The following is a 15,789-nucleotide window of genomic DNA, read 5'->3' on the forward strand; positions in this document are numbered from 1 at the left end:
CTGGTAGGTATTACATAATGACTAATAGTTTGAAAGGCAGAATTACATAAATAAATGTCACAAAAAGCTGTAATTCAAGAATGACAGAGCTGGGTCTGTGCAGGCAGCCTGGGGCAGAAAGGCTGAGAGGTTGAAGGTCTACCTAGGCTGCAGAGTGAATTCAAGGCCAATATGGGTAACTCTGTAAAATCCTGTCTCACTAAAAAGTGGGCTGGGATATAGAGTTTAGTGGCAGAAAACTAGCGTTCATGAGGCTCTAGGTTTAATCCTTAGTATGACCTAAGGGGAGCTGGGGGAGAAACCCAACAGGTTAATAGGTTAATGTCTCACACAAATGGTTAGGCTAAAGACACCTGTAACATAACCAGTACTTACAAATACATAAAAAATGGAAACAAGACAGAATATCCAAAATCTAAGATCTAAGGCTTTGTGTCCAGTAAAGAACAAAAAGAAAAAAAAAAAGAAAAGAAAAAGAAAAGAAAAAAAAAAAAAAAGGAATAGTTCCTTGTACAAATTCTAGACTTTAAAAGATTTCTAATTATCTTCATTAAAAAAAAAGGGGGGGGGGTGGCCACCATAGTGGTGTGTATAGTTTTAATCCTAGCACTTGGGAGAAAAAGCAGGCCTGGTTTCCACAGTGAGATCCTGTCTCCAACAAAACAAAATCAGTCAAGGGGACAATGAATCCTTGACAAGAATTATACAATGTCAAACTGCACTGCTACTTTGTGATAAGATTTTCTACACTGGTGTGACATCACCAAACTACAGCAAGAATATTTAGCATAGAAACTCACTATGTATCCCTGGTTGGTCTGAAATTCTGGAATTCACTATGTAGTCTAGGCTGTCCTTGAACTCACAGAGCTCTGCCTGCCTGCCTCCGTTTTCCAAGTGCTGGGATTAAAGGCGTCCACCATCACACTAAGTTCAATATTTCTGAGGTGAGTTTTCAAACAGTTTTGTCAACCATGACGGAGAAATATCAGTTGACATTCTTTTTTTCTGGTTTGTCGTGCTAGGTAACACAGCATCTTTCCATGCAAGAAAGAGCTCTACTACTGAGCTACACACCTATCTTTCTGTATGTACTTTTTTTTTTTTGGAGAGACAGTATCTCTATGAAGCCTTGCCTGTTGTGGAACTTGCTATGTAGACCAGGGCAGCCTTGAACTTAGATAGATCCTCTTGCCTCTGTCTCCAGAGTCTCTGGGATCAAAAGAATGCACTATAATGCCTGGTCCTATGAACATTTTAATTAATTGTGTTATCTTTTTGTTTTGTTCCCCAGACAAAGTCTCATGTAGCCTAGGCTGGCCTCAAACTTTCAGTTCTGCTGCTGGGATTAGTAAATGCACTACCACATATGATTCTAGTGGGGTTTGATAAATGAAGCTCTGTGACAGTGTATACACAGCAGACCACACATGCGTGTGTGCATGAGAGCCAGGGGTCAACTTCAGCTGTTGTTCCTTAGGTGCCTTCTGTCTTGTTTTCTTGAGACAGTCTGGTTCAAAGTTTGCCAAGCAGGTTAGGTTTCTATGGAGCTCCATGGATTCCTGTCTCCACCACCCTAGTTCTGGTTGGAATTATGAGTCAACACTTGGCTTTTTATGTGCTATCTGGGGATCAAACACAGGCCCCCATGTTGCTTTACTAACTGAGCAACTGCCTCAAATAATGAAGTTGATTTTTATAGAAAAAATTGTTTCTGGGATGGCTTCCCTGTGTAGTCCATACATATGTACACTTTTTAAATTTGTGGTCCCAATGACAGAACCCAGGGCCTTGTGCATGCTAGGAAAGCACTATCTCTTGGCCCCTAGTTTAGTCTTCAAAATAACATTACTACCAAAGGAAAAGAAGTCAAAACAGGTTCATTTTGGGTCAATCTTAAGCATATTTTAGCACTAAGAACTACTAAAAATGAGACCACTTTCTGTGTAAACTAGATAGCACCTTATTACTAGAAGTGATAACTTATGCACCAAGCCCAGTGGTGCAAGCTGAGGCAGGAGTACTATCTGAGTTTCAGGTCAGCCTGTGATTTATAGTGTAACCTCTTCTGAAAACCAACCAACTCTTCCTCAAAACACTGAAACATAATGCCCCACCACCTCTGCCCTAAAACTTGGAATAAATTATCACAGAGTAAGCCCTAGCTGATTGTTTTTAAAAACTGTATGAGCACTCCTACATTCAGTTCAAGAGATAGTCATAACTGAATTTATTGTGTACTATTATGTTGTTTATAATTTTGTTCTACTTGCTTCTCCCTGGAAGGTAGGATAAACAAATGAAACACAAACTCACTGACCTTATCTGGAACTCCCGACTTTCAGGCTCAGTCTCTTTCAGTCCTTTAAATATTCTAAGTGAGAGGCAAGACATGGTGCCATTGCTTATAATCTCAGTACTTCGGAGGCAAAGACAGGGTGGTTTTGAGTTCTAGACCCATCTGAGCTACACATCAACACACTATCTCAAAATAAAATAAAAGGAATCTGAACAAAAAGGTCCAATGAAAACACAAGCTCAAACATAAAGTCACACAACAGGTCAAAGTACAGACACTCACCCATGCCAGATTTACCATCTGGGTATGTGTAGACTTGTCCATTATTTTTGATAATTGGGAGATTGGAAGGTAAAGGAGCAACTTCTTCTTCACTCTCCTCAGAGCTGGAGCTGCTACTTGTGTCCTCACTGCAGCTATCATAGCCGTCAAACATCCCGAACGAGTCTGCTTTTTCTTTTGGATTGTGAAGAATGTTCTGTCTTTGTAGAAGAAACCAGTGACATATGACATAGTGCACATACACATCTCCTTTATAATTTCTTAACACAAATTCTGCAAAGTGAGATCTGACAAGTGAAAATCTAGTAGAGAACTGATCATTTTTGTTTGTTTAATATGATAGGGAGTCTGTTACAGCTTGGGTTGGCCTCAAACTCAGGTGATCCTCCCACTCAGTCTCCCAAGCTACTAGGATTATAGGTGCAGGCTTAGCAGACAACACTGTATCCTTTTCAAATATTCTAAGTTTCTTTAAAAAAAAAAAAAAAAAAGCATATGGGTATTCTGCCTGCATGTATGTCTATGCACTACTTGTGTGCCTGGTACCCATAAAGGCCAGAGGAGGTCACTAGATCCTCTGGAACTGGAGTTATAGACAGGTGTGAACTGTCACATGGCATACTGAACCTGTGTCCTCTGGAAGAGCATCAACCAGAGCCATCTTTCCAGCCCTCTTTCTTATTCTGAGACAGGATTGCTTAAGGCAATCCCCCATCAAAAAAATTACCTCCCCCAAACAAAGTCTTCCAAATTTTTCAAATATGCTTGCCTACTACACAGCTAGTTCATTTAGCAAGTAATATATGTTACCTCAAAATAGCTTATTCTAACCCTGTTTTCAAGAAAGTATCATCTTGACATTTCAGAAAATTAATGATTACAGATGGTACACTACAGGCTGTTAATATTTTTTAAGAGTTAATGCCAGACATGATAGCACACATCTTGTTTTAGTTTGCTTTCTGTTGCTGTGATAAACACCATGACTAAAAGCAACTTGGAATGAGTTTACTTCATCTTATCCTTCAGGTAACAGTCTATCACTGAGAGAAGTGAGGGTAGGAACTCAAGGTGCAAACTGAAGCAGAGTCCATGGAGGAACACTCACCCCTCACTGACTTGCTCTCTGGCTTATTCTATTAGTTTTCTTACAGAGCTCATATACACCTGCCGATGAATGGTCTCCCCTACAGTAAGTGGGCTGGGCCCTCCTATATCAATAATGAATAAAAAAATGTTCCACAGACATACCCACAGACCAATCTGACCAGGGCAATTCTTCAATTGAGGTTCCTTCTCCCAAGCTGACTCTAGCTTTGCTAATATAAAATTGACAATAAAAGCTAAGCAGGACACACCTGTAATCCCAACACTGCAGGCTGGGGCGGGAGTATCACATGTTCAAGGTTAGCACCTGCTGCATAAAGTAACATGAGTATTTAGGAAAATTTGTGCTTTCAAGTTCTTTAGAGCTTTTAATATGCTTATGGACATTATTAAAGAGGAATATACAGCGTACAATAATATCTTTTAATTTATCTGAAGGGCTGATGCTTTAGAGGAATGTTCTCTGACCTTTTCCATGGTTCTACTACACACAGAAAAGATAATCTTTATAACATGTAGGAGAGTATGTCCCTACATATACACACACAGGCTAAGAAATCTGGATATGCTGACATACTGTATACTCATATAGTATCTGATTTATTACAACAAAAGCAAAAACAAGATTTTATTATTTTTAGTTATTAACTATACTGTATGAGGGTAGATGCCATGGAGGCCAGATGTCAGATCTCCTATAGCTGGAATTTCAGGTGGCTGTGACCCGAACTTGGGTCTTTTCTAAGCACAGCAAGTGTTCTTAATTGTTCAGCCATCTCGTTAGTCCAACATCATCATAATTTATGACACTTTTTGGGAAGCTGTATTTTTTGGAAGAACTGTTCTATATGTACTTTTTCTTCCATTAAAATAGTCTACTGGTAACAAACAAAAACAAACAAACATGCCAGGTGGTAGTGGCAAAAGCCTTTAATGCCAGCACTTGGGAGTTAGTCCAGAAGAGAGCATGAATCTCCTGTAACTGGAATTACAGATGGTTGGGTGCTAGGAATTGTCCTCTGGAAGAGCAGCCCGTACTCTTAACCACTAAATCATCTCTCCACCCACAGAATTCCTATTAAAAAAAATATATAACTATAGGTCTATCCTGATTATATCTGAGGCTGTAATTTACCCTATTTTCTATGGACTGAAAAATCTCCCATGGCAAGAAAAATAAAGTGGCTGCAGTCTACCAGTATCTCCACACAAAGTTGAAACTACTGTAAATTTCAGGTAACAGTGATCTCCAAATTCAGACAGTCGACACTTTCAGATTTATCATATACTACCACATAATCAAGTATCAGACTATGCAACTACCAACTATCAGGTCAGAAGAGGTTGTTGAATCCCCTAAAATTGGAATTACAGGCAGTTATAAGCCATCAAGTAGGTGCTAGTAACTAACTGGGTTGGGCCCTCTGCAAGAACCTCTTAACCCCACTGTGGACAACATGTTCAATCCAGGGTTAGTGACACAGCTCAGTGTGTTAAGGCACTTGCCTCCAAGGCTGACCACCTGAAATAGATTCGTAGGACTGACCAGAGATTAACTATGAGGATCAAATCCTTAGATTTCCACACATACTGAGGCATGCATACCATTCATTCCCTCTTCCCTAAAGAGTTCAAGACAGAAGATCCAAAATCCAATTAATAGACATTCAAATAAGAAAACAGATAGACAAAATTGCTTAAGACCATAATAATCCTCTTCTGCAGGACAAAATACCATTTCTGTACTCTAAAAGGGCCTGTAAGCCCAGCCTGTTCTATACCACAGGAAAAGACTGGTACAAAATTAGAAACTGAAATGCAAAAACACTACTTATAATACCAGCAAAAGCAATGAAATTCTTGAGGATAAATGTGGCAAAAGAGACAGAAGCTTTAAAAATGAGAAAATAATGGGGGAAAAAAGTTCTAAATGGAGAAGAGGATCACATTCATGAACATTAATGTCATTAAAAAGCCAATTCTTTTTCTTTTGGATTTCTGAGGTAGGGTCATTCTTGTTAGCCTGAGAACTCATGACAATCCCCTGCCTTAGCCTCCTGAGTGCTGGGACTCCAGGCTAAGCCTTTATATCTTGCACTAAAATGTTAGTTCTTTCAAAAACTGATTTAACAAAATACCAGTCTTCTCAGAGTAACAGACTGCCAGTATGATATTACAATGTTACAGTAATGTACAAAGTGGGATTTTGAACAGGATGAGAGATCAATGCATACAGTAGAATGGCCTAGAAATAAACATGTAGTCAATAAAAATCAGATACTTTTATCCATATTCTAAATCAATCCAAAATGGTCATATTCTAAATTAATTCAAATGGTCATAGACATAAATGGGAAGACCTTAAACTGTCAACTTCAAAGAGAAAAAAAAAACAGCACTTCTGATTAAGGTTTAAGGTGTACACTAAAAATATCCATAAAAGAAAAAAATATAATAAAACTGGATTTGATTAAAAGTCTTAATTTTTTCTCCTGAAGATACTGCTGGGGCTGGCAAAATGGCTCCTAGAGATAAAGGCACTTGTTGCCAAGACTGAATTTAATTCCTAGAATCCACATGCTATAAGTAGCAGACCAATTCCTGAACACTATTCTCAGACCTCCAAGGGTCACGCTCATATAATAAAAAAGATAAGAGAATAAGATAATGACAAGACTGGAAAGAAATTCGGGCAAATCATGTACTTAGATAACAACAACAACAACAAAGTATCAAAACTCAAGAGAGGTCAGAGGCAGTTGGTGGAGTGCTTAGAGTATGCACAAATCCTAGGTTTGATCCTGGACACTTATTGTTACATTGAAGTGAAGTCAAGAAGACAAGGAGTTCAAGGTCATCTTGGGCTACAACCCAATTTGAGGCCATCCTGGACTAAATGAGACCCTATAACAAAAACAAAACACCCCTCCCCAAATTCCTTCAATGATTACTTGGTGTGGTGATATATAAGTTTATAATCCTGAGTTACTTGAGAGGCTAAGACAGAACACTCCAAGTCTGAAGCCAGCCTGGGCAACTTACCAAGACCTTGCCTCAGATAAAAGAACACAAAAGGACTAATACAGCTATGTGATACAGTACTTGCCTAGCATGCACTAGGCCTTAACACTGAAAAACCAAACAAAAACAGATCAGTTTGGTGCCACTCCCAGCACTTAGGTTGGATGCATCAGGAATTCAAAGTTACCCTCTGGTAAGTAATGAGCTTCAGATCAGCCTAGGTTGCAAGTGAACTTATCTCAAAAAAGATAAAAAAACCCTACAAAACTCCCAAAACAAGGAAAAAGCAAAATCACTTCAGAGAATGAAATAATATAATTTTAAAAGTGATGCAAAATATTAAAAAAGACATTTCAAATATACTCAAGATGGCAAATAAGTTCATGGAAACAGCTTAATATTTTTAGCCATTATAAAATGTAAATAAAAACCATGAGATTGACTGGTTGGGTAACTGTAAGCCTGTAATCCTAGCATTTATCTCTTTAAATCCAATACTTAAAAGGCAGAGGAAGAACAGTTCTTAAAGCTAATCTGGACTATATAGCAAGATTTTGTGTCAAAGGGCCAGAGATGGTCTCAGTGGTTAAGACTACTGGCTACTCTTGAATATGGATTGGGTTCAATTCTTAGCACCCACGTGGTGGTTCATGGCCATCTGTTAACTCTAGTTCCAGAGTATTTAATGCTGTCTTCTGATCTCTGTAGGCACCAAACATGCATACATGCAGGTAAAAATATACATAAAATGAACAAGATCTATTTTAGGCAGGTGTGGTGGCATATGCTTTTAATCCCTGCAGAGGCAGGCAGATTCTTGAGTTCCAGGTCAGTGTTGCCTACAAAGTGAATTCCAAGACAGCCATGACTACAAGACAGAAAAACCCTGTCTTAGGCTCAGTCTTATTTATAAATTTAAAAAAGGGGAAAGGCAGAGAGCTATTTGGGGTGCTTGGCAAGAATCTGGCATGGGCCAAGGATCAGGAAGTGGGTTTCAGGCAGGAATCTGACATTAGGCTAGAACAAAGAAGTAATTTCAGGCAGGAATCTAAATATTAGGCTAGAACAAGGATGTAGGCTTCAGACATGAAAATGACTTTGGGCTAGGACAGGGAAGTTAGCTCAGGTATTTTGGTCATCCTGATAAGCCTTTAGAAACAGTGATCGAGGGAGTGTTCCCGGAATTTTGTTTGTTGCCTTGCTTGTTCCTTGACTATTTGCATCTATTATATTGCTAGTTCCTCAACCTAGAACTGACCTTAATACTTGCACGTTTAATTAAACTGGTATAAAACCAAAAAGGATGGGTCGGGGATAGGAAAGGGGATTTCTAGGGAGGGGAAGTGGGGATGTCATCTGAAATGTAAATAAATATCCAATAAAAAGAAAAAAAAAAAAAAGGAAGTGAGGAAGGGAGCTATAGCTCAGTTGGCAGAGGTGCTTGCTTAGAAGCCCTGGGCTTGACTAATCCTCAGCAAAGCATAAACTGGGTGTTGTGTCATATGTCTGTAAACTCAGCATTTGGGAGGCAAAAAATATCAGAAGTACATCATTATCCTTAAGGATGAATTACAGACCCTGTCTCAACCACAACCAACTTCTGAGCCCCTTTAGAGAAACAATAAAACACACACATACTATACATACATACTTCAGGAAATCATGAATCCATACTTTTACTTCTAATCCTAATCTACTCCCAAAGAGCTTTTTCCTTCTCACTTCAGTCTGTATTTTCCTTCCCAAGTGAGAATGCTGTTCCTAGACAAAAAAAAAAAAAAAAAAAAAAAAAAAAAAAAAAAAAAAAAAAAAAAAAAGACAACTTATCTATTCAAGACTTTTATATGTTTTTCATTTGTATGTGGCATACACGTGATACACATGATCATTTGTGTGCATGCACGTAATCATGTACGTATCAGTGGTCAACTTCAGGTGTTTTCTTCAATCTCTTTCCACCTTATTTGAACCAATGATTCATTGAATCTGGAGCTTATTGGCTCAGTCCCTATCCCAGAGAGCTTCAGTAACCTGCTGGTCTTTGCCTTCCCCAGGGCTGGGATTACAGATGTCACTGCCATGTTTAACCTAGATGTGGGGATCCAAACTCTGGTCCTCATGCCTGCAATTCAAATACTTTACCAACAGGGGCATCTCTTCAGTCCCTCCTTTCTATCTTAAACACCAGAGTGTTTAAACACCAGAGTGTTTAAGATAGAAAGGATTTATCTTAATTTATCTTAACTGATAAATCACATAGACTATACCACTCCTTTCTCTGTAAAAATAACTACTTTTCAATATTTTGTATGCTCTAATAAACTTAGGTGTATGTGTTTTATATTATGGTAGGTAAATCTCCAGTTTCAGAAGATAAAAGCTTGAGCAGAAGGGCATTTGACATACAATTTTGTTATATACAAAGTATTTTCTAAAGAAATTCTACCAGCTGTGTTTCTGCCCTAGCAGTATTAGACTTACCTAGGGGAATATACTCCCATTTTTAATTTTTTGTTAAAAACAACCAATGTAACAATCAGTCAGTATAGCCTTTCTTTTCACTTCCTTGGAAAGAAATAATGTCACCCTTCCAGGAAGGCTGGAAGAATTGCACAACAAACGCCCATGCACTCACACTTTGGCATGAGTAACATCTTGTCCCATTTATCTGTCTTCTCTCTAAATACATGGTTTACTTAAACCATATACACCAACCCTAACAATTAAAATTGTCTTTCATATCTATACCACAGTTATCAGCTTCAGAAAAAATTTTTTTAAAGATTTATTTTATGTATGTGAATACACTGTCACTCTCTTCAGACACACCAAAAAGAGCATCAAATCCCATTGCAGATGGTTGTGAGCCACCGTGTTGTTGCTGGGAACTGAATTCAGGACCTCTGGAAGAGCACTCAGTGCTCTTAACCACTGAGCAATCTCACCAGACCAGCTTCAAGAAATTTAATAGTAATATAGTTTTCTGCTAGGCAGGTGAAGTTTGCCTGTAATCTTAGTTAGCTGTGCGAAGCCGAGGCAGGGGGATTCTGAGTTTGAAGCCAGCATAGGCTACATTGCAAGTTCCACACTGGCTTGAGTTACATAGAAAAGTCAAATAACAAAGTAACTCAACTAACAAAAGCAAGCAACTATATCTACTCCTTTCTTCCCCTGAAACAATCCAAAAACAATTAGGGCTACTAATTTCTAATCTACCATCTTCTAAAGTCTTTAGAATTTTATTTTTGAGAATGCAGGTTTTTCCTTTCTTAATAGGGTTTTCTTTCCAGTTTGGGGGTTTAGCTCATGTTTCTTCATTAATTAATGTCATACACTGCCCACAGCAGTAAGTGATATTCTCTTTACAGAATACTGTATCTAGAGGCACAGGATGCCTACTTGTCCCTGGTAACATTAGTTCTGATTACCTGGTAATGGTCTAGTCTAGTTTTCTCATCCTTTCTCTAGGACACTAATGTGCAGATATTGTTCTTTATAGTAATCTCATATCTAATTTAGCACATGACAAAACTTTATGCTAGCTGTAAAGTTCACTTTCCAATTCTAGTACGTCACTAGCCAGAAATAAATCTTATCATTCTTATCATTTTTCATTCTCAGTCTGAATTAACTTCTGCTCCCCTTCTTCACCATCCTTACTCATTTTGGGGTTCACAATATTCAATTTGGCTGCTAAGGACTTCCTGAACTAGTTCCCACATCCATTTGATATGCTACTGTGATGTTTGGGTAATTTCTTACTTTCTAGCCTATTAGTATATCCCAGGCTCACTTTACACTGACATTGCACTTTAGCCCTGAAATTAATTCCTTTAGGGAGATCTATCCTCTCTATCAATCAGTATTAAAACCCAGTATCTCAGCATAGGATAGCTTTACACTATCCATTCCCTCCTCATTTTTTTTTTTTCTTTTTTTGGAAATAGGTTTTCTATGTAGCTCTGGTAACTCAGGTAGACCCAGGCTGGCCTTGAACTCATGAAGATCTGCCTGCCTACCAAGAGCTGGGATTAAAGGCATGTACCATCATGCCAGAACTTTTGGTTATGCTTCTTTTGACCTTTCTCTTTTGAACTTTAAGTCCACAACTTTTTTTCCCATAGCTGTTTGTAGTTAGTATGGATCTGTCTGAGTATTTTGTTTTTGCTTATGAAACTTTTTAGTATGCAATTAAAAATATATGATTAACTCTAACACTAAGGAGGCAAAAACAGGTACATTTCTGTAAGTTCAAGGCCAACCTGGTCTAACATAGTAAGCTTTAGACCAGTAGAAATTGCATAGTCGAGACCCTCTTTTGGTGGGTGGTATGATAAAATGAATCAAGTTTATTTTTTTAATGTTGGAGATCAAACTTAGGACCAGGGCATGCTGAGCACACACTCTAGCAGAGTGTGCACTAAGGACCAGCATTTCCATTTACCTTTATGAGTCAACATTAGAAAAATTTCCCTAAATTGTGCCACAGAAACCAAAATATACCTACATTTTCTTCTTGAGTTTGTACAGTTTGTTTTTATCTTTAACTCTCTGAGCCATTTAGATTTTATTCTCATGAATGGTAAGAAGGATCTAATGTCTGTTTAAATGGCTACCTAGTTGCTATACTATCCTTTTTTAACTCTTACCTCTGATTTGAAATACTACTTTAAGTACTATGCTTGTATTATGTCTTCTGTGATTTCTGAACTTTACCCTGTAGTCATTTATCACTAGTGATATGGATATATCATGGAAATTCCAACATAGGTAATTGTGTTTATTTATACAAACTTGGACCAGCTAACCTACTATGTACGTCAGGTGTATCACAGACCACTGGGGTGCTACAGCATTTTCCCTGAAGTCTTCTGCTGTCTTTACATCAGTTCTCAGACTCACCACTTACTTCCTCAAGCCAATCATTAGTTCTACTCTGGTCAAGTCTAGCCTTTTCACCATTAAAAACCTTTTTATTTGGCTTTCACCATCATGGTGACCAAGAATATGGGTTTCTGTCTCATCTTCCACTGCGATCATTCCTGAGACCAGGCTTTCCTGAGTTTGGTCTTACTGCCTTCAACACAGGAGATTCTTCAGCATCTCTGTTCTTGTTCTTCAAGCTTATAATTACAGAACAGGACATTCCTGACAGATGAGCTTAATACCCACTGCTCATTTTTCACTTTCATAGTCCTTTATCACTTCTAATTTTGTTTCTAGGTCCACCATTCTTTTTAAAAAACAAAACAAAATTTGAGACAGGGTCTTAGTATGTCACCTTGGCTGGCCTGAAACTCATACAGATCTGTTTGCTTCTCAAGTGTTGGACTAAAGGTGTGCACCACCACACTGGGCCCAGATCCATCATTCCTACTGGGAATATGGCAGTGGATTCTAAATGGTTAGTGGTCACGAAAGGCAGAAAGTCAAGTTCAACAGACCATTACATAGTCCACAGCTGGAGCAAACCTAAGAACTGTAGGCTGCTGCTGTATAACAAGGCAGTGTGCCTTATACAGTTATGGCACATATGGCTATGTTTCATTTGTTTTGCATGTGGCAAGGTTCTACCTTTGTACATTTTAGAGACTTTCTAGGGTATTCTGATGTCTGGTAAGTCTAGATCTACCTTTGAGATTTTCACATTTCGATATTTTCATGTTTTGATATTTTTTCTTCCTCCATCTCCTGCCCAAGTGATTTTTAAATATTATGTCTGATTTATGCCAAAATATTAGTGTTATTTTAATTGAGAATTCATGTAAATTTATTAACTAAGGGCCGAGGATGTAATTCAGCTTAAAATAAACAAAACCTAGGTTCTATTCCTAACACTTGACAAACTAAGCATGTCCACAAAAGCCAGTATCATCAGCTTTCCAGAGGTGTCAGGAGGTTCAGAAATTCAAGGCCATTTCTGGTAACCTAGCCTGTTTGAGGACAACAACTTGAGTTACACAAGACTCTGTCTCAAAAGCAACAATAGAGATTTTATTAACTTAGAAAGGACAGCTTGATATTGAGATGATGTCTTAACTGTAATGTTTTATAGCTTGCTTCACATACATTTGTCACATTTTTTCCCCTTTCTTAGAGAGAGGGTCCCATTTTTTAGACTAGTTTAAACTCAAACTCAGAGATCTATTTGTCTCTGCTTCCTGAGTGCCACCATACTCAGGAACAATTCTTTCCTAAAATGATATTATTTTAAATTAAGTATACCATGTGTATAGGTATGTGCATGTGAGTGTGAGTGCCAGTGAAAGCTGAGAAGTCACATCCCCTGGGAACTGGAGTTACAGGCAACAGTGAGCCATCTGTTGTGGGCGTTGAGAACTGAAATTGGGTCCTTTGCTAAAGCAGTGTGTGCTGAGCCATCTCTCTATCCTTGACGATTATTAAAACAAGTTTGAGAGGGAATGAGCATGCACATGCCACAGTATACATGAACAGGTCCACTCCTCCTCTTGCAGAGAGGAATCTATCAGTTTTTATAAATACCTTACAAATACTGGTTGAGTATCCTTTATCTTTATATCTCTCTCTCTCTCTCTCTCTCTCTCTCTCTCTTTTTTTTTTTGTTTTGTTTTATTTTTTTGTTTTTCAAGAAAGGGTTTCTCTGTGTAGCACTGGCTGTCCTGGAATTTGCTTTGTAGACCAGGCTGGCCTTGAACTCAGATATTCACCTTCTTCTGACTCCTAAATGCTGGGATTAAAGGCAAAGGCGTGAACTGCTTAATTAAATGAGAAGTGTTTCAATTCTTGAAAGGGAATGTACCATATAGCACAGGTTAAATATCTTCATGTAAAATGCTTAACTTTCAGATATAAAAATCAGTTTTCTTTGGGAGATCCAAATCTAAGCACACAAGAGTTAATATATGTTTCATATGCATAAGTATTATTATATTTTTAAAAAATCATTTGTCTTTTGTTTCGCTCTGAGCCCACCATGGCCATTTCAATTTTGTGGCAATCTTCTTGTCTCAAAGTTCCTAAGGTGGACTACAGGTATGAGTTACCAAGCCTGGCTTCTATTAGTATTATCGATAGATAGTATTATTGTTTAAGACTCACTAAGTCTTAAACTTATTTTGTAGGTCAGATAGGCATTGGGATTTTTGAACTGCTAGTTTCTAGAATAGCTGGGATTATAGCCCTGTTCTACTATTCCTGCTTTTTCATATTATTTGCTTCAGACATGGTTTCATTTTGTAGTTTAGCCTGGCCTTGAACTTGTAGCAATCTTCCTAGCATTTGGGTGTAAACACCTAGGTTAATTTTTTTTTTTTTTTTTTAATTTTAAAGACAAAGTCTCTCTGTCTGTCTGTCTTTCTTTCTTTTCTTTTCTTTTCTTTTTTTTTTTTTTTTTTTGAGATAGCGTCTCACTATATAGCCTTGATTTGCTTATGTAGACCAGGCTAGTCTTGAACTCAGAGATCCCCCTGCCTCTGCCTTGTATGCAGGGAATTAAATGTATATGCCACCATGCCTGGGTCCCCTTTTTGAAAATTTATTAGAGTGTTTTGCTTGAATGTATGTCTATGCACTACTTGTGTGTCTGGTGTCTACAGAGTCAAGAAGAGGGTGTTGGATACCCAGGCTTGGGGCAGACAGATGGCTTGTGAGGTGCTGGGAATCAAACCTAGGTCCTGAAAAGAGCACCAGTGTGCTCTTGACTAGTAAGCCATCTCTCTAGCTCTTCACTATGTTCTCACTGTGGACATAACTTCAGGTCAGTCAGGTCAAATATTCTACTTGTGTGCTTTGGTGCTCAAAATGTTTTGAGTTTTTTGAACACTTCAGATTTTAGATTTTTGGATCCGGGAAGGTCAACTTGTACTTAAGATTTTAGATCTTAGAGCTGGCAGTATACTTACCTGTAAGCTCAGCATTCCAGAGACTGAAACTACAAGGTCATCTTATGCTACACAGAGATACTAGCTCAAGGAAAAGACTGAAAATTATGAACATTTCTGCACCTAATTTCTTTCACTCAGGATAGCATGTTGAGACCCATCTGTTACTACATATACAAATGGTCCCTTGCCTTTTATACTAAGTACTATCCATTTTATCCACGTTTTACAGTTTATCTGTTCTCTTCCTAGACTTGCCTATGAATAATTGTCATTAAATTTTTTGTAGGTTTTCTGTGAACATACATGGTATATCTCTTTATGGGGATTTCTTCTAAGACTCCCTAGAGAATAGTAGAAACCAAGGATAGTTGGGAACCCTATGTAGATAATGTGTACTCGTATATATAAATACCTATGAAGTTTAACTTATATACTAGATATACATTATCTATCACTACTAAAATATTATAGCAATACAATATAATAAAAGTTATGTGAATGTACATTCACAAAACTCTTACTGTGCTTCCTCTTCTGGTGATGACACTGCCTGTGCAATGAGATTGGGGGTGGGGGGGGCAATACGGAGATTCAGTGATGACACTGCCCATGCAATGAGATGGGGGGGGGGGGCGCAATACAGATTTAGGGTACTATATACATAAAGATGTTTGAACACAAGCTTGCGACACTTTAACAGTCTAGTCAAGATGCATAAGAATAGTTGGGATATGGAGAGTGCAGACCATGGAGAAACTGGAAACAGACATAACTATCTGAGAGGGTGTGAGACACTGGATATTTCTTCAATTTTTTTCTTTTTCTTTTTAGATAGGGCTTCTCTGTGTAGCCCTGGCTGTCTTGGAACTTGATCTGTAGACCAGGCTGGCCTCAAGCTCAGAGATGTGCCTGCCTCTGCCTCCTGAGTACTGGGAATAAAGGTGTAAACCATTACCATGTGGCTGTTTTTCTTAAATCTTAATCTTGTGTGAGATCACAAAGTTCAGATGAGAAAACAAGAGATGAGATTTAGGATCTAGAAAGCTACTTAGCTCCTGCTGGTTTCTGTCTCATCTTACCATCAGGATCAAATACACAGTCTGATGAATGACTGGGTCCAAATTTCTATACTTCTGAGTCCAATTTCTGGTTCTGTCAGTGTTACAATTTGGATGCCACAATTACTTAGGTCTCACTTTCCTTCTTTTCTAAGGA

The 15,789-nt window shown here is 38.1% G+C and overlaps 1 protein-coding gene across 32 annotated transcripts in view; it reads right to left on the minus strand.

Annotated features, from left to right (window-relative positions):
* The window catches only part of Mbtd1 (mbt domain containing 1), a 58,819-nt gene that overhangs the window by 37,571 nt on the left and 5,459 nt on the right, over positions 1-15,789 (minus strand). For 25 of the 32 annotated variants that reach the window (XM_076936011.1, XM_076936006.1, XM_076936020.1 and 22 more), the window contains one exon: positions 2,582-2,781. In XM_076936011.1, coding sequence (XP_076792126.1) covers positions 2,582-2,735 — 154 coding nt within the window. In that variant the 5' untranslated portion in view covers positions 2,736-2,781. Of the gene's footprint in view, positions 1-2,581; positions 2,782-3,939; positions 3,999-15,789 lie in introns of all 32 variants that reach the window. The other 7 variants (XM_076936018.1, XM_076936016.1, XM_076936013.1 and 4 more) reach the window with 2 other exon arrangements.

Source organism: Arvicanthis niloticus, chromosome 6 (genome assembly GCF_011762505.2).
Source record: "Arvicanthis niloticus isolate mArvNil1 chromosome 6, mArvNil1.pat.X, whole genome shotgun sequence".
Lineage (NCBI taxonomy): Eukaryota > Metazoa > Chordata > Mammalia > Rodentia > Muridae > Arvicanthis > Arvicanthis niloticus.